Source organism: Hemiscyllium ocellatum (assembly GCF_020745735.1).
Source record: "Hemiscyllium ocellatum isolate sHemOce1 chromosome 27 unlocalized genomic scaffold, sHemOce1.pat.X.cur. SUPER_27_unloc_33, whole genome shotgun sequence".
NCBI classification, from domain to species: Eukaryota; Metazoa; Chordata; class Chondrichthyes; order Orectolobiformes; family Hemiscylliidae; genus Hemiscyllium; species Hemiscyllium ocellatum.
This window is the reverse complement of record NW_026867502.1, coordinates 176116-203964: the sequence shown is the minus strand read 5'-3', so window position 1 is coordinate 203964 and position 27849 is coordinate 176116. Positions and strand designations below refer to the sequence as shown.

At 50.0% G+C, this 27849-nt stretch overlaps 3 protein-coding genes and 1 long non-coding RNA gene across 5 annotated transcripts in view; 2 read left to right on the top strand and 2 right to left on the bottom strand.

The window, feature by feature from the left end:
- The window catches only part of LOC132808144 (zinc finger protein 850-like), a 131059-nt gene that overhangs the window by 92833 nt on the left and 10377 nt on the right, over window positions 1-27849 (top strand). The gene's annotated exons all lie outside the window — the stretch shown is intronic.
- LOC132808143 (gastrula zinc finger protein XlCGF57.1-like) overlaps window positions 1-27849 on the top strand; it is a 63285-nt gene that overhangs the window by 30424 nt on the left and 5012 nt on the right. The gene's annotated exons all lie outside the window — the stretch shown is intronic.
- Window positions 29-16142, bottom strand: LOC132808137 (zinc finger protein 271-like). 2 transcript variants are annotated; one of them, XR_009642029.1, is made up of 2 exons: window positions 16029-16142; window positions 29-2274 (listed from the first exon to the last, which is right to left on the bottom strand). XR_009642029.1 is itself a non-coding variant. In XM_060822009.1 (2 exons), exon 1 carries the CDS (start codon window positions 5044-5046, stop codon window positions 3448-3450), a length of 1599 nt encoding a protein of 532 aa, XP_060677992.1. In that variant the 5' UTR covers window positions 5047-5292; the 3' UTR covers window positions 29-2274; window positions 3434-3447. The 2 variants fall into 2 exon arrangements, 1 of the variants encoding a protein (XP_060677992.1); XM_060822009.1 differs by lacking the exon at window positions 16029-16142 and adding an exon at window positions 3434-5292.
- Window positions 17176-27597, bottom strand: LOC132808148 (uncharacterized). The gene is made up of 2 exons (XR_009642036.1): window positions 27521-27597; window positions 17176-23909 (listed from the first exon to the last, which is right to left on the bottom strand). It is a non-coding gene; the product is annotated as an uncharacterized LOC132808148 (long non-coding RNA).

Below are 27849 nucleotides of genomic sequence, written 5' to 3'. Positions count from 1 at the left end.
TTTAGGAGGAGAGACAACAGACGCTCAATTGTTTGGCACAAGCAGGCTTTATTGCAGAATCGTAGCTGATACAGTGAATCACCATACATTCACTGGAGAAGGCGCGTTCTGCCTTCCCCTCCCAAATCTGCTCCTGATATACTCTTTGCTAAGCAGAGCTTCGCGGAGCTACTAAGCATTGCCTTATTAGGACATTTCGCGTTTGCTAGGCGTTTCCTGTTATTGAGCTCATTTGGGCGTTGGCAGCTGAGCTGGCCACGTAAGCAACAGTTTTGATTCCCCAAACAGCAGCTATAGCTCCACCCTTCCTTAACCTATTTTATCCTAACAGTACCCAGGGATGTGTAGGATTGGGTAATTTAGCATGGCCAATCTACCCTAACCTACACATCCCTGAGTACTATGGGTAATTTAGCATGGCCAATCCACCCTTAGTGTAGGATTGGCCAGGCTAAATTGTCCTATAGTATCCAGGGATGTGCAGGTTTGGGTGGACTGGCCGTGCTAAATTACCCATAGTGCCTAGGGCTGTGCAGGTTAGGGGGCATTGGCTGTGCTAAATTACCCATAGTGCCCAGGGATGTGTAGGCTAGGTGGGTTAGCCAATGGGAATTGCAGGGTTACGGGCAGAGGTCTGGGTGAGGGAGGGTTGGTGTGAATTGGATGGGCTGAAGGGCCTACTCCTACACTGCAGGGGTTCTAAGCGTGAGATGAGGTGCTTGACGGAAACGATGGGGAAGAGGCAGTGAAAACACAACGAGACCGTTTGAAAGTGGGAGCATGACAGGAGGGGGTGGGTAAATGGGATGTGGTGAGGGAGGGGGCTTAGGAGAGAAAGAGACACAGAAAGAGAGGGTCACACACAGATACAACTGGTGAAAGTGGGGAAGATTGTGATAGGTTCAGATAAGGTGGAGGAAGAAAAGCTGTTCCCTATTCACTGATAGTGACAAGGTCAGGGGCGGCCTGAAGGTCAGGGGTTTGAGCAGGAGAGAGAGGGGGAAAACAGAGGAAAAACAGGTTTACCCAGCAAGCAGCAATATGCTGGAATCCGCTGTCACCTCAGAGAGACAGACAGACGCAGAGCCAGATGCAGAGCCAGACAGGTAATCAGATGAATGGCCTCCCTGTGCTGTGAGATCCAAAAGGAGGACGCGAGCAGCTGCCCCAGTGTTTCTGGCGGTCTGCGGCATCTCCCCCTCGCCCCATTACCGGTACCGCTCTCCCGTCCCATTGGCACCCTCCCGGTGAACGGCCCACTCTCCCAATGCACTCAAGCTGCCCCTTCTCCCGGGGGCTGGAAGAGGAAGGAACAGCCCGTTCCGGAGCGGGGCTCGGGAATGCTGCCCATGTCCGCGACGTCCTTTCCGAGAAAGGAAACAAAAAGGACAACAGACAGGGGACCACCCGCATCAACGGGAATGACAACATTTCACCCTCAGACAAGGCTTTGTCAAGAGATGTACAGCACGGAAACAGACCCTTCGGTCTAACCCGTCCATACCGACCAAATATCCCAACCCAAACTCGTCCCACCTGCCAGCACCCTGCCCATATCCCTCCAAACCCTTCCTATTCATATACCCATCCAAATGCCTCTTAAATGTTGCAATTGTACCAGCCTCCACCACATCCTCTGGCAGCTCATTCCATACACACACCACCTTCTGTATGAAAAAGTTGCCCTGTAGGTCTCTTTTATATCTTCCCCTCTCACCCTAAACCTATGCTCTCTAGTTCTGGATTCCCCAACCCCAGGGAAAAGACTTTGCCTATTTATCCTATCCATGCCGGTCATAATTTTGTAAACCTCTATAAGGTCATCCCTCAGCCTCCGACGCTCCAGGGAAAACAGCCCCAGCCTGTTCAGCCTCTCCCTATAGCTCAGATCCTCCAACCCTGGCATCATCCTTGTCAATCTTTTCTGAACCCTTCCAAGTTTCGCAACAGCGGGGAGACCCAGAAATGGAAAAGACTGAAGGGGGAAGTCAGCGGTAAATCTTTTGAAGAGGTTACAAAGGAGAGACCTCTGTCTGCAGTGGGAATGACCCCCACAGTAGCAGGTCGAGGTGGACGGCATTTAAGGAGAAGCTGGATACAGACGTCAGGGAGAAAGGAACTGAAGGGAATGCTGCTGTAAGGGAAATCAAGTGTGAGCAAGTGAAGGGGAGGTGCGTAGAGGCTCACATGGGTCAGAAATACTGAGAGAGACCAGTTGAGCTGAAGGACCTGACTGGAGACTCAATGGGACAGAGAGTGAAATCTTGGATCCACCTGCAAGAGAAGGAGAAACACGTGATTTACCTTCCAGGATTAAGCAAGTCCCGCAGATTCTGCAGATCACTTTATTGGTCAGAGCACTGAGTATAGGGGTTGGGGTCTGGACAGGACGTTGGTTAGGCCACTTTTGGAATACACAGGAACCTCGATTATCCAAAGGACACATGCAGGGTGTATTTCAGTCGCTTGACGATGAGATCCCTTACAGTGTGGAAACAGGCCCAACCAGTCCACACTGACCCTCCGAAGAGTAACCCACCCAGACCCATTTCCCTCTGACTAATGTACCTAACACTACGGGCAATTTAGCATGGCCAATTCACCCTGACCTGCACATCTTTGGACTGTGGGACGGAACCGGAGCACTAGGAGGAAACCCACGCAGACGCGGGGAGAATGTGCAAACTCCACACAGTCTGTCGCCTGAGGCAGGAATGAAACCCGGGTCCCTGGTACTGTGAGGTAGCAGCGCTAACCACTGAGCCACCGTGCTGGTTCATCTAATTCTGGATAATCGAAGTTCCTCTGTATTATGTGCACTTCTGGTCTATCGGAAGGATGTTGCAAAACTTGAAAGGGTTCAGAAAGATTGACAAGGATGTTGCCAGGGTTGGAGGGTTTGAGCTACAGGGAGAGGCTGAACAGGCTGGGGTTGTCTTCCCTGGAACGTCAGAGGCTGAGGGTTGACTTTAAGAGAGGTTTATAAAATCATGAGGGGCATGGATAGGGATAGACAAAGTCTTTTGCCAGAACTAGAGGGCATAGGTTTAGGGTGAGAGGGGAAAGATTTAAAAAGGGTCCTAAGGGGCAACATTTTTCACACAGAGGGTGGTGTGTGCGCGTGTGGAATGAGCTGCCAGAGGAAGTGGTGGAGGCTGGTACAATTGCAACATTTAAAAGGCATCCACTTGGGTATCTGTATAAGGAGAGGTTTGGAGGGATAGGGCCAATTGCTGGCAAATGGGACTTGATTAGTTGAGGATATGGAGGAGTTGGAGCGAAGGGTCTGTTTCTGTGTTGTACATCTCCACTTCAGGAGGAAATGCGCAGTCGCAGGCTCGCAGAGCCACTGGATGCCAAGGGGATGAGAGCACAGCAACTGCAGTGACCCTCCCCCATCCCACCCAGGGTTCAGCCCTGGGCGGTGACTCACAGCGGCTGGCCCCGTCACTTGTGCCCCCGCTGGTGCCGCAGCAGGTGCTGGGACTGAGCGAAGCCCCTCCCGCAGACGGGGCAGGTGAAGGGCCGCTCCCCGGTGTGAAGCCGCTGGTGCCGCAGCAGGTTGGACGACTGGGTAAAGCTCTTGCCGCAGACCGAGCAGCTGAACGGCCTCTCCCCGGTGTGGACCCGCTGGTGGGTTAGCAGGTCGGACGAGCGGGTGAAGCCCTTGCCGCAGACAGAGCAGGTGAAGGGCCGCTCCCTGGTGTGGACCTGCTGGTGGGTCAGCAGGTTGGACGAGCGGGTGAAGCCCTTGCCGCAGACGGAGCAGGTGAAGGGCCACTCCCCGGTGTGGACCTGCTGGTGGGTTAGCAGGTCGGACGAGCGGGTGAAGCCCTTGCCGCAGACGGAGCAGGTGAAGGGCCGCTCCCTAGTGTGGACCCGGCGGTGGGTCAGCAGGTTGGACGAGCGAGAGAAGCTCTTGCCGCAGACGGAGCAGGTGAAGGGCCGCTCCCCAGTGTGAAGCCGCTGGTGCTGCAGCAGGGTGGACGAGCGGGTGAAGCTCTTGCCGCAGATCGAGCAGCTGAACGGCCGCTCCCCGGTGTGGAGCCGCTGGTGGGTTAGCAGGTTGGACGAGCGGGTGAAGCCCTTGCCGCAGACAGAGCAGGTGAAGGGCCACTCCCTGGTGTGGAGCCGCTGGTGGGTCAGCAGGTTGGACAAGTGAGAGAAGCTCTTGCCGCAGACGGAGCAGGTGAAGGGCCGCTCCCCGGTGTGAAGCCGCTGGTGCTGCAGCAGGGTGGACGAGCGGGTGAAGCTCTTGCCGCAGACCGAGCAGCTGAACGGCCGCTCCCTGGTGTGGACCCGCTGGTGGGTTAGCAGGTCGGACGAGCGGGCGAAGCCCTTGCCGCAGACGGAGCAGCTGAACGGCCGCTCCCCGGTGTGGACCCGCTGGTGGGTTAGCAGGTCGGACGAGCGGGCGAAGCCCTTGCCGCAGACGGAGCAGGTGAAGGGCCACTCTCCGGTGTGGACCTGCTGGTGCTGCAGCAGGTTCGACGACTGGGTAAAGCTCTTGCCGCAGACCGAGCAGCTGAACGGACTCTCCCCGGTGTGGACCCGCTGGTGGGTCAGCAGGTGGGAGGAGTCGGTGAAGCCCTTGCCGCAGACGGAGCAGGTGAAGGGCCGCTCCCCGGTGTGGAGCCGCTGGTGCCGCAGCAGGTTGGACGACTGGGTAAAGCTCTTGCCACAGACCGAGCAGCTGAACGGCCTCTCCCCGGTGTGGACCCGCTGGTGGGTCAGCAGGTGGGAGGAGTCGGTGAAGCCCTTGCCGCAGACGGAGCAGGTGAAGGTCCGCTCCCTGGTGTGGACCCGCTGGTGGGTCAGCAGGGTGGACGACTGGGTGAAGAACTTGCCGCAGACGGGGCAGGTGAAGGACCGCTCCCCAGTGTGGAAATGCTGGTGGGTCAGCAGGATAGACAGCTGGGTGAAGCCCTTGCCGCACACCGAGCAGCTGAACGGCCTCTCCCCAGTGTGGACACGGCGGTGGATCTCCAGCACGGAGGGGGAGCGGAACCCTTTCCCGCAATCCCCACACTTCCACGGTTTCTCCATGGCGCGCGGAATGCCTCCTGAGACTTCCTTTCCCCACAGTGGGCAAACTGGCTCAGGCACGTGCCCCTGTGGTTCAGGTAAAGACGATACTTTAAGAGCCTACTGAAGCAGACAAAAACGTTCAAAGAATTTTCCCCTTCTGGACTGAAAGAGGGACGTCTCTCCTGTCCCACGAATCAAGGGGCTCTGTCAGACCTTCACATGGTACTCAGTTGGGAAGCTCTACCTGCAAAGCTGCTCTTCTCATATCCTGTGAAAAGGGGATTACAAAAGTCATTGCTGCCTGCACATGACAGGAATTCAGAACAGATCATTCTAGTTTCTGTAGAACTTCCCCAAAACAACCAAGTTACAATATGCAGATGCCAGTGTTGGGCTGGGGTGTACAAAGGTAAAAAAAATCACACATCACCAGGTTGTAGTCCATTAGATTTGTTTAGAAGTTCGAGCTTTGAGAGCTCTGCACCTTCATCAGGTAGCTAGTAAAACCTCCAGGCGAAAAAGACAGCAGATGCTGGAGATCAGAGTGGTGCTGGAAAAGCACAGCAGGTCAGGCAGCATCCGAGGAGCAGGAAAAAAAAAATCGACGTTTCGGGCAAAAGCTCTTCATCAGGAATGAGGAAAGAATGAGGACACTTTCCTCATTCCTGAAGAAGGGCTCATGCCCGAAACTTCGATTCTCCTGCTCCTCGGATGCTGCCTGACCTGCTGCGCTTTTCCCGCAACACATTTTCAGCTCTGATCTCCAGCATCTGCAGACCTCATTTTCTCCTATAACCTAGAGTTGTGTGATTTTTAACTTTAAAAAGTGTTGCAAATCTCCACCCGACACACACACACACACACGTTTCCTCATTTACACCCCCCCCCCCACCCCCCCCCCCCCCCGCTGCCCACTCCCAGATACAACCCTCGAACTTGGGACTGTCCCACCTGTCCATCTGCCTTCCCATCTATCTGCTCCACCCTCCTCTCTGACCTGTCACCTCCTTCCCCCGCTTTCATCTACCCATGGCATTCTCAGCTCCCTTCCCCCAGTCCCACCTCCCTCCCATTTATCTCTCAGTCCTTTTGGGCCCACCCCACATTCCTAATCAAGGGGTTATGCCCAAAACATCAAACCTCCTGCTCCTCAGATGCTGGCTGACCTGCTGTACTCTTGCAGCACCAGACATTTTGGTGCTAATTTGTCTGGATGTTCTGATGTGACCCATTCGCAGATGTGAAGTCACATTCGAGAAAAACTCCTTCATGGAATGTGGGCTTTTTTTTTGGCAAGGCCAACAATGTTTTCGTCCCTAACTGCCCTTCAGACAAGAGGATTGCCAGACTTTAGGGGGCATTTTAAAAGTCAAGCACGTGAGCCATCATATGCAGGCAGCACCAAGTTAATGCTAGCGGGTTTCCTTCCCTGAAGAGCGTTATTGAATCAAATGGGTTTTCAGAAAAGTTTCATTCTCTCAATGACTGAGACTAGTTTTCAATTCAGATTTAAAAAAAATAAATTTAATTTCCCCAAGGTTTGTTTTTACTGGTATTTGGACCCATGAGCCCAGATTATTTGCCTGGGCCTCTGGATTGCTGGTCCAGTGTTGTTGTTATAACATCACTGACTCGCCTGGACAGCATTGAGAGTCATACAGATGTATAGCACACAGAGACCCTATGTGCAACTGGTGCACGCCGAGCACATAGCCAAAATTGATCTAGTCCGATGTGCCAGCACGTCCCTCCAAACCCTTCCCATTCATATTCCCATCCAGATGCCTTTTAAATGTTGCAATTGTCCCAGCCTCCACCACTTCCTCTGGCAGCTCATTCCATACACTCACCACCCTCTGACTGACAAAGTTGCCCCTTAGGTCCTTTTTATGTCTTTTCCCTCTCACCTCTAGTTCTGGACTCTCCCACCCCAGGGAAAAGACCTTGTCTATTCACCCTACCCATGCCCCTCATCATTTTATAAACCTCAATAAGGTCAGCCCTCAGCCTCCGATGCTCCAGGGAAAACAGCCCCAGCTTATTTAGCCACTCCCTGTAGCTCAAACCCTGGCAACATCTTTGTAAACATTTTCTGAGCCCTTTCAAGTTTCGTTTAACTGAACAGTAAAAGTCATACTGGACAGGGATATATCATAGTGTCACTATGCAATATGTATTTATTTACGGCTGTATAAATTTGATTTATAATTATTTCTAGTTATATCATAGTGTTGTAGCCATGTTATGTATTCCAAGTTTTGGAGAAGATTTGTAGCTTGGCTGCTCGTTGTTGTGGTTCTGTTTGCCGAGCTGGGAATTTGTGTTGCAGACGTTTCGTCCCCTGTTTGGGTGACATCCTCAGTGCTTGGGAGTCTCCTGTGAAGCACTTCTGTGTTGTTTCCTCCGGCATTTATAGTGGTTTGTCTCTGCCGCTTCCGATTGTCAGTTCCAGCTGTCCGCTGCAGTGGCCGGTATATTGGGTCCAGGTCGATGTGTTTATTGATTGAATCTGTGGATGAGTGCCATGCCTCTAGGAATTCCCTGGCTGTTCTCGGTTTGGCTTGTCCTATAATAGTAGTGTTGTCCAAGTCGAATTCATGTTGCTTGTCATCTGCGTGTATGGCTACCAAGGATAGCTGGTCGTGTCGTTTCGTGGCTAGTTGGTGTTCATGGATGCGGATCGTTAGCTGTCTTCCTGTTTGTCCTATGTAGTGTTTTGTGCAGGCCTTGCATGGGATTTTGTACACAATCCCATGCAAGGACTGCACAAAACACTACATAGGACAAACAGGAAGACAGCTAGTGTTTTGTGCAGTCCTTATTGTGTACAAAATCCCATGCAAGGCCTGCACAAAACACTACATAGGACAAACAGGAAGACAGCTAGTGTTTTGTGCAGTCCTTATTGTGTACAAAATCCCATGCAAGGCCTGCACAAAACACTACATAGGACAAACAGGAAGACAGCTAACGATCCGCATCCATGAACACCAACTAGCCACGAAACGACACGACCAGCTATCCTTGGTAGCCATACACGCAGATGACAAGCAACATGAATTCGACTTGGACAACACTACTATTATAGGACAAGCCAAACCGAGAACAGCCAGGGAATTCCTAGAGGCATGGCACTCATCCACAGATTCAATCAATAAGCACATCGACCTGGACCCAATATACCGACCGCTGCAGCGGACAGCTGGAACTGACAACCGGAAGCGGGCAGAGACAAACCACTATAAATGCCGGAGCAAAGATCACAGAAGCGCTTCACAGGAGGCTCCCAAGCACTGAGGATGTCACCTAGACAGGGGACGAAACGTCTGCAACACACATTCCCAGCTTGGCGAACAGAACCACAACATGTCATGTATTTCCAGTCATACCCTTTACAGGACAGGAGAATACTGGGCTCAATGCTGACTCTGTGGATGAATCTAGTCAGACTCATTCCTCTCTATATCCACAGAGTCCTGTAAGTGTATTCTTCTATAGGGTCCCTCCAGTCTCACTTGGGTATTGATCGACTCCACTACAGTCATCCTCAGAGCGAGCATGTTCTAGGTCTTGTTACCAAAGCAAAGTTCTTGCTCTGATTCTCTTTCCCCTCCCCCCCACCCCACATCTTGGTCTGTCAATATGGTAGAAAGAGAGGGGGGGGCAGATAACTAGGTTAGCAAACAGCATGAGGGTGGCATGGTGGCTCAGTAGGTAGCACCGATGCCTCATAGAGCCAGGGACCTGGGTTCAATTCCAGCCTCGGGTGACTCTCCGTGTGGGTTTCCCCCGAGTGCTCCGGTTCCCTCCCACAGTCCAACCTTGTGCAGGTGAGGGTGGGTTGGCCGTGCTAAATTGCCCAGAGTGTTCAGGGATGTGTAGCTTAGGTGCACGTGTCAGGGGTAAATATAGGGGAATGGGTCTGGGTAGGATACTCATCACAGGGTCAGTCTGGACTTGTTGGGTCGGTATGGACTTGTTGGGCCGAAGGGCCTGTTTCCACACTGTAGGGGTTCTAATTCTTAACTTTTCTTGGAGCTAGATCTTTCAAATGTCAGGAATCAGAAAAATTGGGAGGGAGCGTATTAGGTACGGCAGTAGGGAGAGTGTGTGGGATGGAGACACTCAGGTTTTGGGTTATGGGCATGGAATGAATATTCCGTGAAATCGATCTGTTAAACTCTGAGATTCTACGTGATACTGACAGCGATGACTTTCTAATTTACAGGCTTTCACAGGAGGATTTACCTGCATATCTTGAACTAATTGCCTCAGCCAGCTTGACTCATTGGGACTGGAATTTTATCGATCTTTTGAGTGGAGAAGGAGGATTGTCCCGCCTGCTTCCAGAGATCTGACTGGTAAAGCACTGAGATGCCGCTGTTCGAGGGTGGAGGGAGCTTTACCGGAGCGGAGAGTTAGCCAGCCGGCCACCCGCAGCAGAGTGGGACGTCAGAGGGAGCGTCGAACCAGGAGGGAGCCCGCGCCGTGGGGAAACCGTGGAAGTGTGGGGAATGCGGGAAGGGGTTTCGAGTCCCCTCTGAGCTGGAGACCACCGGCGCGGTCACACCGGGGAGAGGCCGTTCTCCTGCCCCGAGTCCGGCAAGGCCTTCATTGGGTCCTCCAAGCTGCTGAGGCACCGGCGGGTCCACACCGGGGACAGGCCGTACCCCTGCCCCGAGTGTGGCAAGGCCTTCACCTGCCCCGGGGGCGGCAAGGCCTTCAATCGATCGCCGACCCTGCGGACGCACAGGCGCCTTCCCAACGTGATCGCACGGAGTTGAAGTCTGCAGCGAATCCCACCCAGGACTGGGGGGATCGTGCCCGTGGGGGGATTGTGCCCCGTTCGAAGACAGTGGGTGAAGCGGGAAGGGAGCGAGGCTTCCTTTCTGCCGGACTGGCCGCTCTCGCTCCCTTTGCTCCCGTGGGACCGATGCTGTTTGAGGCTGGGACTGCACGTTCCCCGTGCCAAAGATCTGCAGGAGCTGAGGAAGTGCACTCCTTTCACACCGGATGGTAAATCATGTTTGTCCCATCTATTTCGGTCTTAAATACCCTCCGTGACCTGGCCTCCCAGCCTCCTGTGGCAGTGAATTCCCCAGATTCCCCACTCTCTGTCTGAAGAGGTTTCTCCTTACCTCCGTTCTAAAAGGTCTAAGGCTGTGCCCTCGGCTCCTGGTCTCTCCTACCAATGGAAACATCTTCCCAATGGCCACAGATAGATCAAAGTCAAATACAATAGCCTCTATTCCATTGAGTGTCCAGCACACTTTATAACACTTTGTAAAATCAGGAGGGCCATTGATGAGGTGAGTGGCAGGTGTCTTTTCCCGATAGAATAAAGAATATTCCAGCACAGGAACAGGCCCTTCGGCCCTCCAAGCCTACACCGATCCAGATCCTCTATCTAAACCTGCTGCCTATTTTCTCAGGATCTGTATCCCTCTGCTCCCTGCCCTTTCATGTATCTGTTGAGATACATCTTAAATGACGCCATTGTTCCCGTCCCTACCATCTCCGCTGGCAACACATTCCAGGTACCCAGCACCCTCTGCGTAAAGAACTTTCCATACATATCTTAAATCTTTCCCCTCTCACTTTGAACTCATGACCCCAGGTAACTGAGTCCTCCACTCTGGGGAAAAACATTTCTTGCTATCCACCCTGTCTATACCTCTCATGATTTTGTTGGCCTCAATCAGGTCCCCCCTCAACCTCCGTCTTTCCAATGAAAATAATCCTGATCTATTCAAACGCTCTTCATAGTTAGCATCCTCCATACCAGGTAACATCCTGGTGTACCTCCTCTGCATCCTCTCCAAAGCATCCACATCCATTTGGGAATGTGGCAACCAGAACTGTACGTGGCCGAAACAAAGTCTTATCTAACTGTAACATGACCTGCCAACTCTTGTACTCAATACTCTGTCCGATGAAGGAAAGTGTGCCATATGCCGCCTTGACCACTCTACTGACCTGCATTGCCATCTTCAGGGAACAATGGGCCTGAACACACAGATCTCTCTCTCTACATCAGTTTTCCCCAGGACTTTTCCATTTACTGTATAGTTCGCTCTTGAATTGGATCTTCCAAAATGCATCACCTCACATTTGTCTGGCTTGAGCTCCATCTGCCATTTCTCTGCCCAACTCTCCAGTCTATTCTCCATTCTGCTGTATTCTCTGACAGTCCTCTTCACTATCTGCTACTCCACCAATCTTAGTGTCAACTGCAAACTGCTAATGAGGCAACCTACACCTTCCTCCAAATCATTTAGATATACCACAAACAACAGTGCTCCCAATTAGCCTAATCTCATGCTAGTGCTCTTAAGAGTTCTGTAATTTATTGTACGTTTATTGTATTTCTTTCTCCCTTGTGTCTGTATCCAGCTTCCCCTTAATTCTACTCCCCTCTTCATCTCTTTGCCCACTCATCATCCCTTCACAAATCAGCATATCATAAGACCATAGGAGCTGAAATTAGGCCATTCACCCTATTGAGTCTACTCCACCATTCAATCGTGGCTGTTAACTTTCTCAAGCCCATTTGTCCCGAAACCCTTGATCCCCTTGATACACGAACATTTCTGTCTCCATCTTAAATACGCTCAATGATCTGGCCTCCACAGCCTTCTGTGGTTGTGAATTCCTAGATACACCACTCTCTGGCTGAAGAAGTTTTTCCTTATCTCCCAACGAAAGGGTCTTCCTTTTCCTCTAAGGCTGTACCTTCGGATCCTAATTTGTCCTAACAATGGAAACATCTTCCTAACAGAACCGACCAGAGTTCCCAGTCACCACCTATTTCAATTCCCCTTCCACCCCCTTTCTGACATTACCATCTTTGGCCTTCTCTATTGCCACAACGAATCAAATTGGAGGGACAACACCTCATCTTAATAGGGAAGGAAGTAAGCAATAAATAATAGATCACTACAGAGTGCTCAGGAACAAAGGGACCTTACTGTCCAAGTTCAGAGATCCCCGAAGGTATCAGTACAGGTCAAACGGGGGATGAGGACGGCATAGATTGGTACTTTTTCACACATAGGGTGGTGCGTGTGTGCAATGAGCTGTGAGAGGAAGTGGAGGCTGGCACAAATACAACTTTTAAAGGGCAGCTGGATGGGGATGTGAATAGGTAGGGTTTAGAGGGATGTGGGCCATGTGCTGGTAAATAGGATAGATTAATTTCAGATATCTAGTCAGCATGGATGAGATGGACTGTTTCTGTGCTTCCACAGAAGCACGGTGTTTCTGGCCATCCACTTCATTTTGAAATGTTTTCACTACCACTTGGAACACCCTGTTAGGGTTCAGAGTGTGCCAGGTCCTGACATCTCCTTCCTCACGTCACCTGTGTATTTTAAATCAATTATACCAGTCGTATGTTACTGGGTTAGTACTTTAAACACACAGACACACACAATATAAACCAGAATTTCTATTCGGTATGGAAAGTGATGACTTGTTTCAACTTTGCTAACTGGGTATCAGAAGGGGAGGATCTGCAGACAGAAACCTTGGAAGAAATTCCATAACAAAACCTGACAGGGTCACTCAATATCATTGGGGGGGTTGAATTTGGAAAGAGAAATCCATTCGACCTGCTTCAAAAGGTACTGGACATCAGTGTGAGCAGAGAAGCACTCCGAAAGGAACCACCAGTGAACTGAGCTTTAACTGGTTACACAGACTGAGAGGGGAACTGGAGCATTTATTTTACCCTGGAGCATCAGAGCCTGAGGGGTGACCGTAGAGAGGTTTATAAAATCTTGAGGGGCATGGATAGGGCAAATAGCCTAGGTCTTTTTCCCCAGGGTGGGGGAGTCAAAAACTAGAAGGCATAGATTTAAGGTGAGAAGGGAAATTTAAAAGGGACCTAAGGGACAACTTTTCATGCAGAGGGTTGTACATGTATGGAATGAGCTGTCAAAGGATTGTGGTGCACGTGACAGGAATTCAGAACGATTTGGGTTTTGGATCCCCAAAACAATAGTTACAATATGGATGGCAGTTTGGGCTGGGGTGTACAAACATAAAAAAAAATCACACATCACCTGGTTGTAGCATGATTTTGGAGAATTCTGTTTCAGAGCTCTGCACCTTCATCAGGTAGCTAGTAAAACCTCCAGGCGAAAAGACAACAGATGCTGGAGATCAGAGTGGTGCTGGAAAAGCACAGCAGGTCAGGCAGCAATCCGAGAGCAGGAAAAAAAAAAATCGACGTTTCGGGCATAAGCTCTTCATCAGGAATGAGGAATGATGAGGGGACACCTTTCCTCATTCCTGAAAGAAGGGCTCATGCCCCCGAAACTTCGATTCTCCTGCTCCTCGGATGCTGCCTGACCTGCTGCGCTTTTCCCGCAACACATTTTCAGCTCTGATCTCCAGATCTGCAGACCTCATTTTTCCTATAACCTAGAGTTGTGTGATTTTTAACTTTAAAAGTGTTGCAAAATCTCCACCCAGACACCACACACACAACACACACACACACACACACGTTTCCTCATTTACACCCCCCCCCCCACAACCCCCCCCCGCTGCCATTCCAGATACAACCCTCGACTTGGGACTGTCCCACCTGTCCATCTGCCTTCCCATCTATCTGCTCCACCTCCTCTCTGACCCGTCACCTCCTTCCCCCGCTTTCATCTCCCATGGCATTCTCAGCTCCTTTCCCCAGTCCCACCTCCCTCCATTTATCTCCTCAGTCCTTTTGGGCCCACCCCACATTCCTAATCAAGGGGTTATGCCCAAAACATCAAACCTCCTGCTCCTTCCTTTTCAGTGCGGCTGACCTGCTGTACTGTTGCAGCACCAGACATTTTGGTGCTGATTTGTCTGGATGTTCTGATGTGACCCATTCGCAGATGTGAAGTCACATTCGAGATTAACTCTTCATGGAATGTGGGCTTTTTTTTTGGGCAAGGCCAACATCGTTTTCGTCCGAACTGCCCTTTGACAAGAGGATTGCCAGACTTTAGGGGCATTTTTAAAAGTCAAGCACGTGAGCCATCATATGCAGCAGCACCAAGTTAATGCTAGCGGGTTTCCTTCCCTGAAGAGCGTTATTGAATCAAATGGGTTTTCAGAAATGTTTCATTCTCTCAATGACTGAGACTAGTTTTCCTCATTCAGATTTAAAAAATAAATTTAAATTCCCCAATGTTTGTTTTACTGGTATTTGGACCCATGAGCCCAGTTATTTGCCTGGGGCCTCTGGATTGCTGGTCCAGTGTTGTTGTTATAACATCACTGACTCGCCTGGACAGCATTGAGAGTCATACAGATGTATAGCACACAAAGAGGACCCTATGTGCAACTGGTGCTTGCGAGCACTAGCCAAAATTGATCTAGTCCGATGTGCCAGCATGTCCCTCCAAACCCTTCCCATTCATATTCCCATCCAGATGCCTTTCAAATGTTGCAATTGTCCCAGGCCTCCACACTTCCTCTGGCAGCTCATTCCATACACGCACCACCCCTCTGACTGACAAAGTTGCCCCTTAGGTCCTTTTTTATGTCTTTTCCCCTCTCACCTCTAGTTCTGGACTCTCCCACCCCAGGGAAAAGACCTTGTCTATTCACCCTATCCATGCCCCTCATTATTTTATTAAACCTCAATAAGGTCACCCTCAGCCTCCGATGCTCCAGGGAAAACAGCTCCAGCTTATTTAGCCCTCCCTGTAGCTCAAACCCTGGCAACATCTTTGTAAACATTTTCTGAGCCCTTTCAAGTTTCGTTTAACTGAACAGTAAAAGTCATACTGGACAGGGATGTATCATAGTGTTACTGTGCAGTATGTATTTATTACGGCTGTATAAATTTGATTTATAATTATTTCTAGTTATATCATAGTGTTGTAGCCATGTTATGTATTCCAAGTTTGGGAGAAGATTTGTACCTCGGCTGCTCGTTGTTGTGGTTCTGTTTGCCGAGCTGGGAATTTGTGTTGCAGACGTTTCGTCCCCCGTCTAGGTGACATCCTCAGTGCTTGGGAGTTCCTGTGAAGCACTTCTGTGTTGTTTCCTCCGGCATTTATAGTGGTTTGTCTCTGCCGCTTCCGATTGTCAGTTCCAGCTGTCCGCTGCAGTGCCGGTATATTGGGTCCAGGTCGATGTGTTTATTGATTGAATCTGTGGGTGAGTGCCATGCCTCTAGGAATGCCCTTAAACATTTATAAGGTTAACCCTCAGCATCCAATGTAGAGAAAGTGAGACCTGCAGCTGCTGGAATCAGAGTCGAAACGTTTGGGGTTGGAAAAGCACAGCAAGACAGGCAGCATCTGAGGACCAGGAGAATTGACATCTCAGGCCCGAGCCCTTCATCAGGAATGATGTGTGGATGTACAAAGAGGCCTCAGCGTCCTTCTACACCAGTCACTGCCAGTTGTCAGACAAGTGCAGCAAGCAATCAGCAAGGCAAGTGGTATAAATCACAAAATGAACTGGGATTAGAAGTGGGGATGTCTTCCTGCAGTTAGGGGGGTTATTGAATATATTCAAGGCTGAGTTCCTCTGATTTTTGAACAAAGTGTGGATATTTATGTTGTGTGGTTGAGGTGGGGTTTTTTTTGAGTGATTTGTGTGTTAGAAGCAGGTACAAGGCAAGAAAATGGTTTTAAGACCACGACAGAACAGTTACGGTCAGACAGCACAGAAACGGACCCTTCAGCCCAACTATTCCACGCTGAGTATGTTGTCAAACTAAACTAGTGCCACTTGCCAGTGTTTGGCCCGTATCCCCCCGCACCTTCCCTATTCATGTACTTCTCCAAATGTCGGTTAAACGTTGTATCTGTCCGTGCATCCACCACTTCCTCTGGACATTCATCCCATACATGAACCGCTCTCTGTTTATGAAAACCTTGTCCCGAATCGGTCCACGCCGTGCATTCATTTGCAGCAACCGAAAGGAAAGGGAAGTGAAAGATTGAATCCAAGAATGAAAATAAAAGGAAAAGGAGTTGAGAAGAGAGTGCCGTACTCACAGATGGGTGACGGAGTAAGGAGGTTACAGTCTGGAGCAAACTCAATCTTCATTCAGAGAGAGGAGCAGCAGCTTCCGAAGCTCGTGTTCCAACTTCTGCATTCAGACAATAGGAAGGCTCTGATTGGCAGGTGGACTGGTATCCTTCCGGTCCTCCAGGGCTTCCGATTGGTCCACCAAAAGAAAGCCGTGACGCGTGCTTTGCGAGGAGCATGCGCAGTTTCATCCTCGTAACGGCGAGCATGCGCAGTATGCTCTCTGGTGATGCTGCTGTTACTGACAGAATTGAAGTGTCCAAATGCCAAGAGAAGTAAATAAAGGGGAGATGCACCGTTTCTCCCCCCTGTGATATTTACCTTTCCTACACGCCCCATGACTTTATAAATCGAAATAAGGTTACCTGACAACTTGTGGTCGTCGATAGGGCGACCAGAAGTGTACTCAGTACTCTACACGTGGTCTCACCAATATCCTGTACAACCTCAACGTGATGTCCCAACTCCTGCACTGAACGGTGTGAACAATGAAGGAAAGTGTGCTAACCGCCTCCTTCACCACCCTGTCTACCAATGATGCAACTTTCAAAGAACTATGTCCCCAATTTGGAGATGTTGGTGTTGGACTGGGGTGTACGAAGTTAAAATTCACACCACACCAGGTGATACTCCAACAGGCTCATTTGCAAACATAAGCTTTTGGAGCGCTGCTCCTTCATCAGGTGGTTGTGTCTTATGATCCTGTTCTTCAAACACCCCATGAAGGAGCTGCACTCAAAGCTCATGCTTCCAAATAAACCAGTTGGACGATAACCTGGTGTTGAAAGATTTTTAACTTTATGTACCTGAACCCCTCCCCCACCGTGTCTCTGTTCTCCAACACAATGCGGGGCCCTACCATTAACTGGACGAGTTCTGCCCTTCCTTGTTTTAGCAAAATGCAACGCCTTGCCTTCATCTGTCACGCTGTCTCGGACACTCACACACACACACACCCTAACACTCACACTGTCTCACAAGCTTATACTCCAAACACACATTTCATTAGCATGCATGTACAAACTCACATGCACGCACACTCTCGTGCATATACAGTCTCACATAAGTCTATGGGATGAAATTTTGTTCAAAAAGCACACAAACTGCATGTAATATTTTATAATCCATGTAATATTGTATAAATTCCCACTTTAGTTAATAGAACCAATCTGATTCAAGATTGGGATACAGACTCGAACCTCACACCTTTTGTGCAGGATCTAAGCTGAGATGCCACCTATTTTTATAAAACCTTAAACCATCTCGAAGGTGAATTCAAAGTAGTTCTGGGGTTCACATATTAATGAACTGAAACCTGCAACCCATGGTAAAAGATGAAAGACTAATCCGCAATCTAGATTTATTCAATATCTTAGCAGTCGCATGACACCATCAGCTTTTGCTATAAATTCTGTGTCTTATGATTCTGCTCCACAGCTACCTGATGAAGGAGCAGCACTCCAAAAGCCAGTGCTTCCAAATAAACCAGAAGGAAGATAATCTGGTGTTGTGTGATTTTTAACTTTATCCACCCCAGTCCAACACCGGCACCTCCACATCATTTGCAGTGGACACAGCCACCACTTCCCAGTGCTGCCAGGAAACTGTACAATGACAATGGGATGATGCAGTACCTGCACTCCTGAAAAATTCACAATTTCTAACAACACTGGCTACTCATTCACTACTGCAACTGATACACAACATTGGAAACATGGTACAGGAGACCGTCAGAAATGAGCACAACAGGTAAGGCAGCAATCTGAGGAGCAAAATCAACATTGCCCGAAAAATGTCGATTTTCCTGCTTCCTTGGATGCTGCCTGACCTGCTGTGCATTGCCAGCACCTCTCTAATCTTGACTCTGATCTCCAGCATCAGCAGTTCTCACTTTCACCTGTAAGAAATGAGCAGTTTTAAAACAAAAACATGTTGCAATTCCAAGCTCTCAATGAGAGTCTGAGCTCGGTGGGAAGTTCAGGTAAACTTTATTGCGACCCAACTTTGTTACAGCTTCAGAATCTCCCAGCAGAATGGCGTAGAAAAAGTAGCAATGTTTAAAAACAGCTCACAGTCAAATTGCACACACTCCCTCCAACCCCTCACTTTCTTCATTATTGGTCACCAAGTTGTCCCTTTGGAATTGGATCCTTGGTACAGCCTTAACCCAGAGAAAGTATTGCCTCACTCAGCATTTTCAACCCGTATCCTGTATCCAAGTTAGTTGGATGGGGAGTGCAGAGTCGATCATACTGCTGTGGGTCTGGAGTCATGTGTAGGCTAGACCACGTAAAGGATGCAGCTGGGACGACTGAGTGAATCCTCTCCCACAACGACAGTTTGTTTCCCTAAAAAAGAACGGGGACTTCTTCCACCCCCACCCCACCGACAATGGTTTCACCGTTAGATTCTAAACTCCAGATTTCTGACCAAATTCCAATTCCACCATCTGTCGCGGTGGGATTCGAACCTGGGAGTCCCCGGAACCGGGTTGATAGTCCAGTCGATAACGGCACTCAGCCATCATTCCTTCAATCCCCCTGCGATGGCACATGAACTCGCTGGTGCCTCCGCAGGTGGGAGGAGCGGGTGAAGGCCTTCCCGCACTCAGGGCAGCTGAAGGGCCCTCCCCCGTGTGGACCCGTTGTGCCTCACCAGGTGGGAGGAAATGCTGAAGGCCTTCCCACACACGTGGCATGGGAACGGCCTCTCCCCTGTGTGGACCCGCTGGTGGGTCAGCAGGTTGGTGGAATGGCTGAAGGCCTTCCCACACTCGGGGGCAGCTGAAGGGCCTCTCCCCGGTGTGGACCCCCCAGTGGGTCAGCAAGTGAGAAGAATGCCTGAAGGCTTTCCCACACTCTGTGCAAGGGAACAGCCTCTTCCCAGTGTGGACCTGCTGTTGGCTTAGCAGGTTAGCAGAATTGGTGAAGGCCTTCCCGCGCTCAGGGCAGCTGAAGGGCCTCTCTCCCGATGTGGACCTGCTGGTGCCTCAGCAGGGCGGAGGAATTACTGAAGGCCTTCTCGCACTCGGGGCAGCTGAAGGGCTTCTCCACGGTGTGGACCCGCTGGTGGCTCCGCAGGGTGGAGGATGTGCTGAAGGTCTTCCCACATTCAGGGCAGCTGAAGGGCCTCTCCCCTGTGTGGACCCGCTGGTGGGAGGAATTCCTGAAGGCCATCCCACACTTGGGGCAGCGGAAGGGCCTCTCCCCGGTGTGGACCCGCCGGTGGGTCTGGAGGTTGGAGGCCTGGGTAGGCCACAGACAGGGCAGGGGAATGGCCTCTCCCCCGTGTGGCTGTGCCGATGAGTCTCCAGGGCAGATGAGAAACAGAAGCCTTTTTTGCAGTCGCCACACTTCCACAGTTTCTCCGCGGGGCGGGATTCCTCTGGTTTCTCCATGGCCGGAGCTTCAGCCACACACAAACGCACGTAGAGACTCTCTCCACTGTGAATTCCTCTTTCCAGGCCAAAAAAACTGCTTCAGGCTCCACACTCAGTGCCCTGCAATGGTAGGGTCTCTCATCCAGTCCCACTGATGCTGAAAACGTACTGAAACAGGAACCAAAAAGCTTTGCTCCTTCTCACAGAATCATAGTTGCGGTCCTGATGGACTGAGTGACTTTCAAAGTGAGGACTGCAGACGCTGGAGAGTCAGATTTGAAATGTGCAGTGCTGGAAAAGCGCAGGAGGTCAGGCAGCATCTGAGGAGCAGGAGAGTCAACATTTCGGGCAAACGGCCTTCATCTGTTGATTTTGAAAAATCCGTCTTCAGATCTTCAAATACTCCATAAAAAGAGATTACAAAAGGTCATCACTGTCAGTGCAGGGTAGAAATTCTGAACAAGGAATTCTACTTTCTGTGGAATATTCTTTTCTTTTGTTATTCCACAAAATTGAAAGCACCATCCCACCTCTCTCTCCCTCTGTCCTCACTCCACTCTAACTGAAGGTGCTGAGTCAGGATCTTACAGGGGCAGAAATGCAAAAACGTCAAGACTAACATCTCCCTGCATTTTGGATAACTCCACAACACTGGGATACAGTTGACAGTGAGCAACAGTCTGAATCTGGGAAGCAAATATAAGTGTGTCAATTCATGGGGGAACCTGCAATGCAGCTATTTGTGGAACAAAATGGTTAACGACCCCCAGGAAGGTGGGAGCAAATTGAGACATCAAGGCATTAACACCAATACACTTCAGTGAAACTCTTCTGCTCCCAGTCAGGGCAAAACATCTTTAAAAGCTGCTCTGCAAGTCCAGTCTTCACAACCACACTTCTGCTTTCACCAAAGACAATTAGAGTCATACAGCACGGAAACAGACCCTTTGGCCCAACTTGTCCAAGCTGACCAGATATCCTAAATTAATCTAGTCACATTTGCCATCACTTGGCCCCTATATGGGATTACGTTGGGGGTAGGGATCACAATTCCGTAAGGTTTAGAATACTCATGGACAAAGACGAGAGTGGTCCGAAAGGAAAAGTGCTTATTGGGGAAAGGCCAACTATACCCAAATTCAGCAGGCGCTGGGGAAGTGTGGATTGGGAGCAGCTTTTTGAAGGAAAATCCATATTCGATATTTGGGAGGCTCTTAAAGAGAATTGATTCGAGTTCAGGAGAGAGATGTCTCTGTGAAAATGAGGGATGGAATTGGCAAGATTAGGGAACCATGGATGACAGGTGAAATTGTGAGACTTGCTGAGAGGAAAAAGGAAGCATACATAAGGTCTAGGCGACTGAAGACAGAAAGCTTTGGAAGAATATCAGGAAAGTAGGACCAATCTGAAATGAGGAATTAAGAGGGTTAAAAGGGGCGATGAGATATCCTTAGCGAGCAAGGTTAAGGACAACCACAAAGCCCTTTATTCATATATAAGGAGCAAGAGGGTAACTAGAGAAAGGGTGGGCCCACTCAAGGACGAAGGAGGAAAGATGTGTGTGGAGTCAGAGAAAATGGGCAAGATTCTTAATGAGTACTTTGTGTCAGGTTTAACTGAGGAGAGGGACATGGTGGATGTTGACGTTAGGGATAGATCTTTGAATACTCTAGGGCAAGTCGGCATAAGGAGGAGGAAGTGATGTGTATTCTAAAAAGGCATTAAGGTGGTCAAAGTCCCCAGGTCCTGATGGGATCTATCCCAGGTTACTGAGGGAAGCAAGAGAGGAAATAGCTTGGGCCTTAACAGATACCTTTGCAGCTTCCTTGAACACAGGTGAGGTCCCAGAGGACTGGAGAATTGATAATGTTTTCCCCTTGTTTCAGAAGGGTCGCAGGGATAATCCAGGTAATTACAGACCTGAGAGCTGGATGTCAGTGGTAGGGAAGCTGCTGGAGAAGATACTGAGGGATAAGATCTGTTTACATTTGGAAGAAAATGAGCTTATGAGTGATAGGCAGCATGGTTTTGTTCAGGGAAGGTCATGACTTAGCAAAATAATAGAATTCTACGAGGAAATGACAATTGATTGATGAGGGAAGGGCTGCAGATGTCATAGACATGGACTTTACTTGGGCATTTGACAAGGTTCCCCATGGTAGGCTGATGGAAAAGGTGAAATCACATGGGGTCCAGGGTATTCTAGCTAGATGGATAGAGAACTGGTTGGGAAACAGGAGACAGGGAGTAGTATTGGAAGGGAGTTTCTCAAAACTGAGACGGTGACCAGTGGTGTCCCACAGGGCTCCGTGCTGGGAGCACTGCTGTTTGTGATATATCTAAATGATTTGGAGGAAGGTGTAGGTTGCCTCATTAGCAAGTTTGCAGTTGACACTAAGATTGGTGGAGTAGCAGATAGTGAAGAGGACTGTCAGAGAATACAGCAGAATGGAGAATAGACTGGAGAGTTGGGCAGAGAAATGGCAGATGGAGTTCAATCCAGACAAATGTGAGGTGATGCATTTTGGAAGATCCAATTCTAGAGCAAACTATACAGTAAATGGAAAAGTCCTGGGGAAAACTGATGTAGAGAGAGATCTGTGTGTTCAGGCCCATTGTTCCCTGAAGATGGCAATGCAGGTCAGTAGAGTGGTCAAGGCAGCATATGGCACACTTTCCTTCATCGGACAGAGTATTGAGTACAAGAGTTGGCAGGTCATGTTACAGTTATACAAGACTTTGTTTCGGCCAGATTTGGAATACCACGTACAGTTCTGGTCGCCACATTACCAAATGGATGTGGATGCTTTGGAGAGGGTGCACAGGAGGTTCACCAGGATGTTACCTGGTATGGAGGATGCTAACTATGAAGAGAGTTTGAATAGATCAGGATTATTTTCATTGGAAAGACGGAGGTTGAGGGGGGACCAGATTGAGGCCAACAAAATCATGAGAGGTAAAGACAGGGTGGAAAGCAAGAAATGTTTTTCCCCCAGAGTGGAGGCCTCAGTTACCTGGGGTCATGAGTTCAAAGTGAGAGGGGAAAGATTTAAGATATGTATGGAAAGTTCTTTACGCAGAGGGTGCTGGGTACCTGGAATGTGTTGCCAGCGGAGATGGTAGGGACGGGAACAATGGCGTCATTTAAGATGTATCTCAACAGATACATGAAAGGGCAGGGAGCAGAGGGATACAGATCCTGAGAAAATAGGCAGCAGGTTTAGATAGAGGATCTGGATCGGTGTAGGCTTGGAGGGCCGAAGGGCCTGTTCCTGTGCTGGAATATTCTTTATTCTATCGGGAAAAGACACCTGCCACTCACCTCATCAATGGCCCTCCTGATTTTACAAAGTGCTATAAAGTGTGCTGGACACTCAATGGAATAGAGGCTATTGTATTTGACTTTGATCTATCTGTGGCCATTGGGAAGATGTTTCCATTGGTAGGAGAGACCAGGAGCCGAGGGCACAGCCTTAGACCTTTTAGAACGGAGATAAGGGGAAACCTCTTCAGACAGAGAGTGGGGAATCTGGGGAATTCACTGCCACAGGAGGCTGGGAGGCCAGGTCACGGAGGGTATTTAAGACTGAAATAGATGGGACAAACATGATTTACCATCCGGTGTGAAAGGAGTGCACTTCCTCAGCTCCTGCAGATCTTTGGCCCGGGGAACGTGCAGTCCCAGCCTCAAACAGCATCGGTCCCACGGGAAGCAAAGGGAGCGAGAGCGGCCAGTCCGGCAGAAAGGAAGCCTCGCTCCCTTCCCGCTTCACCCACTGTCTTCGAACGGGGCACAATCCCCCCACGGGGCACGATCCCCCCCCAGTCCTGGGTGGGATTCGCTGCAGACTTCAACTCCGTGCGATCACGTTGGGAAGGCGCTTGTGCGTCCGCAGGGTCGGCGATCGATTGAAGGCCTTGCCGCCCCCGGGGCAGGTGAGAGGCCTCTCCCTGGTGTGTGGAGGCGCCGGTGCGTCTGCAGGTGGGACAGCTGGGTGAAGGGCCTTGCCACACTCGGGGCAGGGGTACGGCCTGTCCCCGGTGTGGACCCGCCGGTGCCTCAGCAGCTTGGAGGACCCAATGAAGGCCTTGCCGGACTCGGGGCAGGAGAACGGCCTCTCCCCGGTGTGACCGCGCCGGTGGATCTCCAGCTCAGAGGGGACTCGAAACCCCTTCCCGCATTCCCCACACTTCCACGGTTTCCCCACGGCGCGGCCTCCCTCCAGGTTCGACGCTCCCTCTGACGTCCCACTCTGCTGCGGGGGGCCGGCTGGCTAACTCTCCGCTCCGGTAAAGCTCACTCCACCCTCGAACAGCGGCATCTCAGTGCTTTACCAGTCAGATCTCTGGAAGCAGGCGGGACAATCCTCCTTCTCCACTCAAAAGATCGATAAAATTCCAGTCCCAATGAATCAAGCTGGCTGAGGCAATTAGTTCAAGAGATGCAGGTAAATCCTCCTGTGAAAGCCTGTCAATTAGAAAGTCATCGCTGTCAGTATCACGTAGAATCTCAGAGTTTAACAGATCGATTTCACGGAATATTCATTCCATGCCCATAACCCAAAACCTGAGAGTCTCCATCCCACACACTCTCCCTACTGCCGTACCTAATACGCTCCCTCCCAATTTTTCTGATTCCTGACATTTGGCAGATCTAGCTCCAAGAAAAGTTAAGAATTAGAACCCCTACAGTGTGGAAACAGGCCCTTCGGCCCAACAAGTCCATACTGACCCAACAAGTCCAGACCGACCCTGTGATGAGTATCCCACCCAGACCCATTCCCCTATATTTACCCCTGACACGTGCACCTAAGCTACACATCCCTGAACACTCTGAACAATTTAGCACGGCAACCCACCCTCACCTGCACAAGGTTGGACTGATAAAGGAAACCGGAGCACTCGGGGGAAACCCACACGGAGAGTCGCCCGAGGCTGGAATTGAACCCAGGTCCCTGGCACTATGAGGCATCGGTGCTACCTACTGAGCCACCATGCCACCCTCATGCAGTTTGCTAACCTAGTTATCTGCCCCCCCACTCTCTTTCTACCATATTGACAGACCAAGATGGGGGTGGGGGGGGTGGGGAAGAGAATCAGAGCAAGAACTTTGCTTTGGTAACAAGACCTAGAACATGCTCGTTCTGAGGATGACTGTACTGGAGTCGATCAATACCCAAGTGAGACTGGAGGGACCCTATAGAGGAATACACTTACAGGACTCTGTGGATATAGAGAGGAATGCGTCTGACTAGATTCATCCACAGAGTCAGCATTGAGCCCAGTATTCTCCTGTCCTGTAACGGGTATGACTGGAAATACATGACATGTTGTGGTTCTGTTCGCCGAGCTGGGAGTTTGTATTGCAGACGTTTCGTCCCCTGTCTAGGTGACATCCTCAGTGCTTGGGAGCCTCCTGTGAAGCACTTCTGTGATCTTTCCTCCGGCGTTTATAGTGGTTTGTCTCTGCCCGCTTCCGGTTGTCAGTTCCAGCTGTCCGCTGCAATGGCCGGTATATTGGGTCCAGGTCGATGTGCTTATTGATTGAATCTGTGGATGAGTGCCATGCCTCTAGGAATTCCCTGGCTGTTCTCGGTTTGGCTTGTCCTATAATAGTAGTGTTGTCCCAGTCGAATTCATGTTGCTTGTCATTTGCGTGTATGGCTACCAAGGATAGCTGGTCGTGTCGTTTCGTGGCTAGTTGGTGTTCATGGATGCAGGTCGTTAGCTGTCTTCCTGTTTGTCCTATGTAGTGTTTTGTGCAGGCCTTGCATGGGATTTTGTACACAATAAGGACTGCACAAAACACTACATAGGACAAACAGGAAGACAGCTAATGATCTGCATCCATAACACTACTGTTACAGGACAAGCCAAACGGAGAACAGCCAGGGAATTCCTAGAGGCATGGCACTCACCCACAGATTCAATCAATAAACACATCGACTTGGACCCAATATACCGGCCACTGCAGCGGACAGCTGGAACTGACAATCGGAAGCGGCAGAGACAAACCACTATAAATGCCGGAGGAAACAACACAGAAGTGTGTCACAGGAGACTCCCAAGCACGGAGGATGTCACCTAGACAGGGGACGAAATGTCTGCAACACAAATTCCCAGCTCGGCAAACAGAACCACAACAATGATCAGCCGAGCTACAAATATTCTCCCAAACTTTGAATACATAACATGTCTACAACACTATGATATAACTAGAAATAATTATAAATCAAATTTATACAGTCGTAAATAAATACATATTGCATAGTAACACTATGATATATCCCTGTCCAGTATGACTTTTACTGTTCAGTTAAATGAAACTTGAAAGGGTTCAGAAAATGTTTACAAAGATGTTGCCAGGGTTTGAGCTATAGGGAGTGGCTAAATAAGCTGGGGCTGTTTTCCCTGGAGCATTGGAGGCTGAGGAGTGACCTTATTGAGGTTTATAAAATGATGAGGGGCATGGATAGGGTGAATAGACAAGGTCTTTTCCCTGGGTTGGGAGAGTCCAGAACTAGAGGTGAGAGGGGAAAAGACATAAAAAGGACCTATGGGGCAACTTTGTCAGTCAGAGGGTGGTGCGTGTATGGAATGAGCTGCCAGAGGAAGTGGTGGAGGCTGGGACAATTGCAACATTTAAAAGGCATCTGGATGGGAATATGAATGGGAAGGGTTTGGAGGGACGTGCTGGCACATCGGACTAGATCAATTTTGGCTATGTGCTCGGTATGCACCAGTTGCACATAGGGTCTCTTTGTGTGCTATACATCTGTATGACTCTCAATGCTGTCCAGGCGAGTCAGTGATGTTATAACAACAACACTGGACCAGCAATCCAGAGGCCCCAGGCAAATAATCTGGGCACATGGGTTCAAATACCAGTAAAAACAAACCTTGGGGAAATTAAATTTATTTTTTTTAAATCTGAATTGAAAACTCGTCTCAGTCATTGAGAGAATGAAACTTTTCTGAAAACCCATTTGATTCAATAACGCTCTTCAGGGAAGGAAACCCGCTAGCATTAACTTGGTGCTGCCTGCATATGATGGCTCACATGCTTGACTTTTAAAATGCCCCATAAAGTCTGGCAATCTGCTTGTCTGAAGGGCAGTTAGGGACGAAAACATTGTTGGCCTTGCCAAAAAAAAAGCCCACATTCCATGAAGGAGTTTTTCTCGAATGTGACTTCACATCTGGAAGGGGTCACATCAGAACATCCAGACAAATTAGCACCAAAATGTCTGGTGCTGCAAGAGTACAGCAGGTCAGCCAGCATCTGAGGAGCAGGAGGTTTGATGTTTTGGGCATAACCCCTTGATTAGGAATGTGGGGTGGGCCCAAAGGGACTGAGAGATAAATGGGAGGGAGGTGGGACTGGGGGAAGGGAGCTGAGAATGCTATGGGGAGATGAAAGCGGGGGAAGGTGGTGACAGGTCAGACAGGAGGGTGGAGCAGATAGATGGGAAGGCAGATGGACAGGTGGAACAGTTCAAAAGAACAGTCCCAAGTTCGAGGGTTGTATCTGGGATTGGGCTGGGGGGAGGGGGGGAATGAGGAAACTGGTGAAATCAATATTGATCCTGTATGGTTGGAGGGTCCCAATGCAGAGGCATTCTTCCTCCAGGTATCAGGTGGCCTAGGACCCTGCAACCACATGGCATCAACATCGATTTCACCAGTTTTCTCACATTCCCTCCCCCCTCCCACCCCAGCTCCAACCCTCCAACTCAGCACCATCCTCTTGAACTGTCCCACCTGTCCATCTTCCTTCCCACCAATCTGCTCCACCCTGTCGCCATCACCCCCCACCCAACCTGCATCTACCTTACCCCCAGCCCCACTCCCACCTTCCTATTTATCTCTCAGCACCCTTTCCACCCCCCCAACCCCTCCGCAATTCCTGATGAAGGACACGAGAGAGACAGAGAGAGCGATCTAGACCAATGCATCCAGCATATGCACCTTCCCTGAGTTCACCTCCTTTCACTTCACTTCCTACAAACCAACAGTTTAATCCCAAAATGAGAAATGAAATGGAATAGGAGGGGTGAGAAGAGAGGGTGCTGTACTCACAGAGGTTGGTGCAGTCTGGGGTAACACTCAATCTTCATTCAGAGAGAGAGAGTGAGCAGCAGGAGCTCATGCTCCAACTTCCGCATTCAGACAATGAGGGGATGCTCTGATTGGTAGGAGGACCAACCTTCCTTCCGGTCCTCCAAGGCTCCCCATTGGTCATGCCTCCCCGTGTCAAGGTGAAGGGAGGGGCGCGTTGGGGGTGGTAGTGGAGGAGAGAGGTCACGTGGGCGTCACAAAGACCAGCGCCGACGCGTGACGCACGGCGCGGTGGACCAATGGGAAAGGCTGGAACGCCGCACGGGCGGGCACTTATTCCAATCAACGCG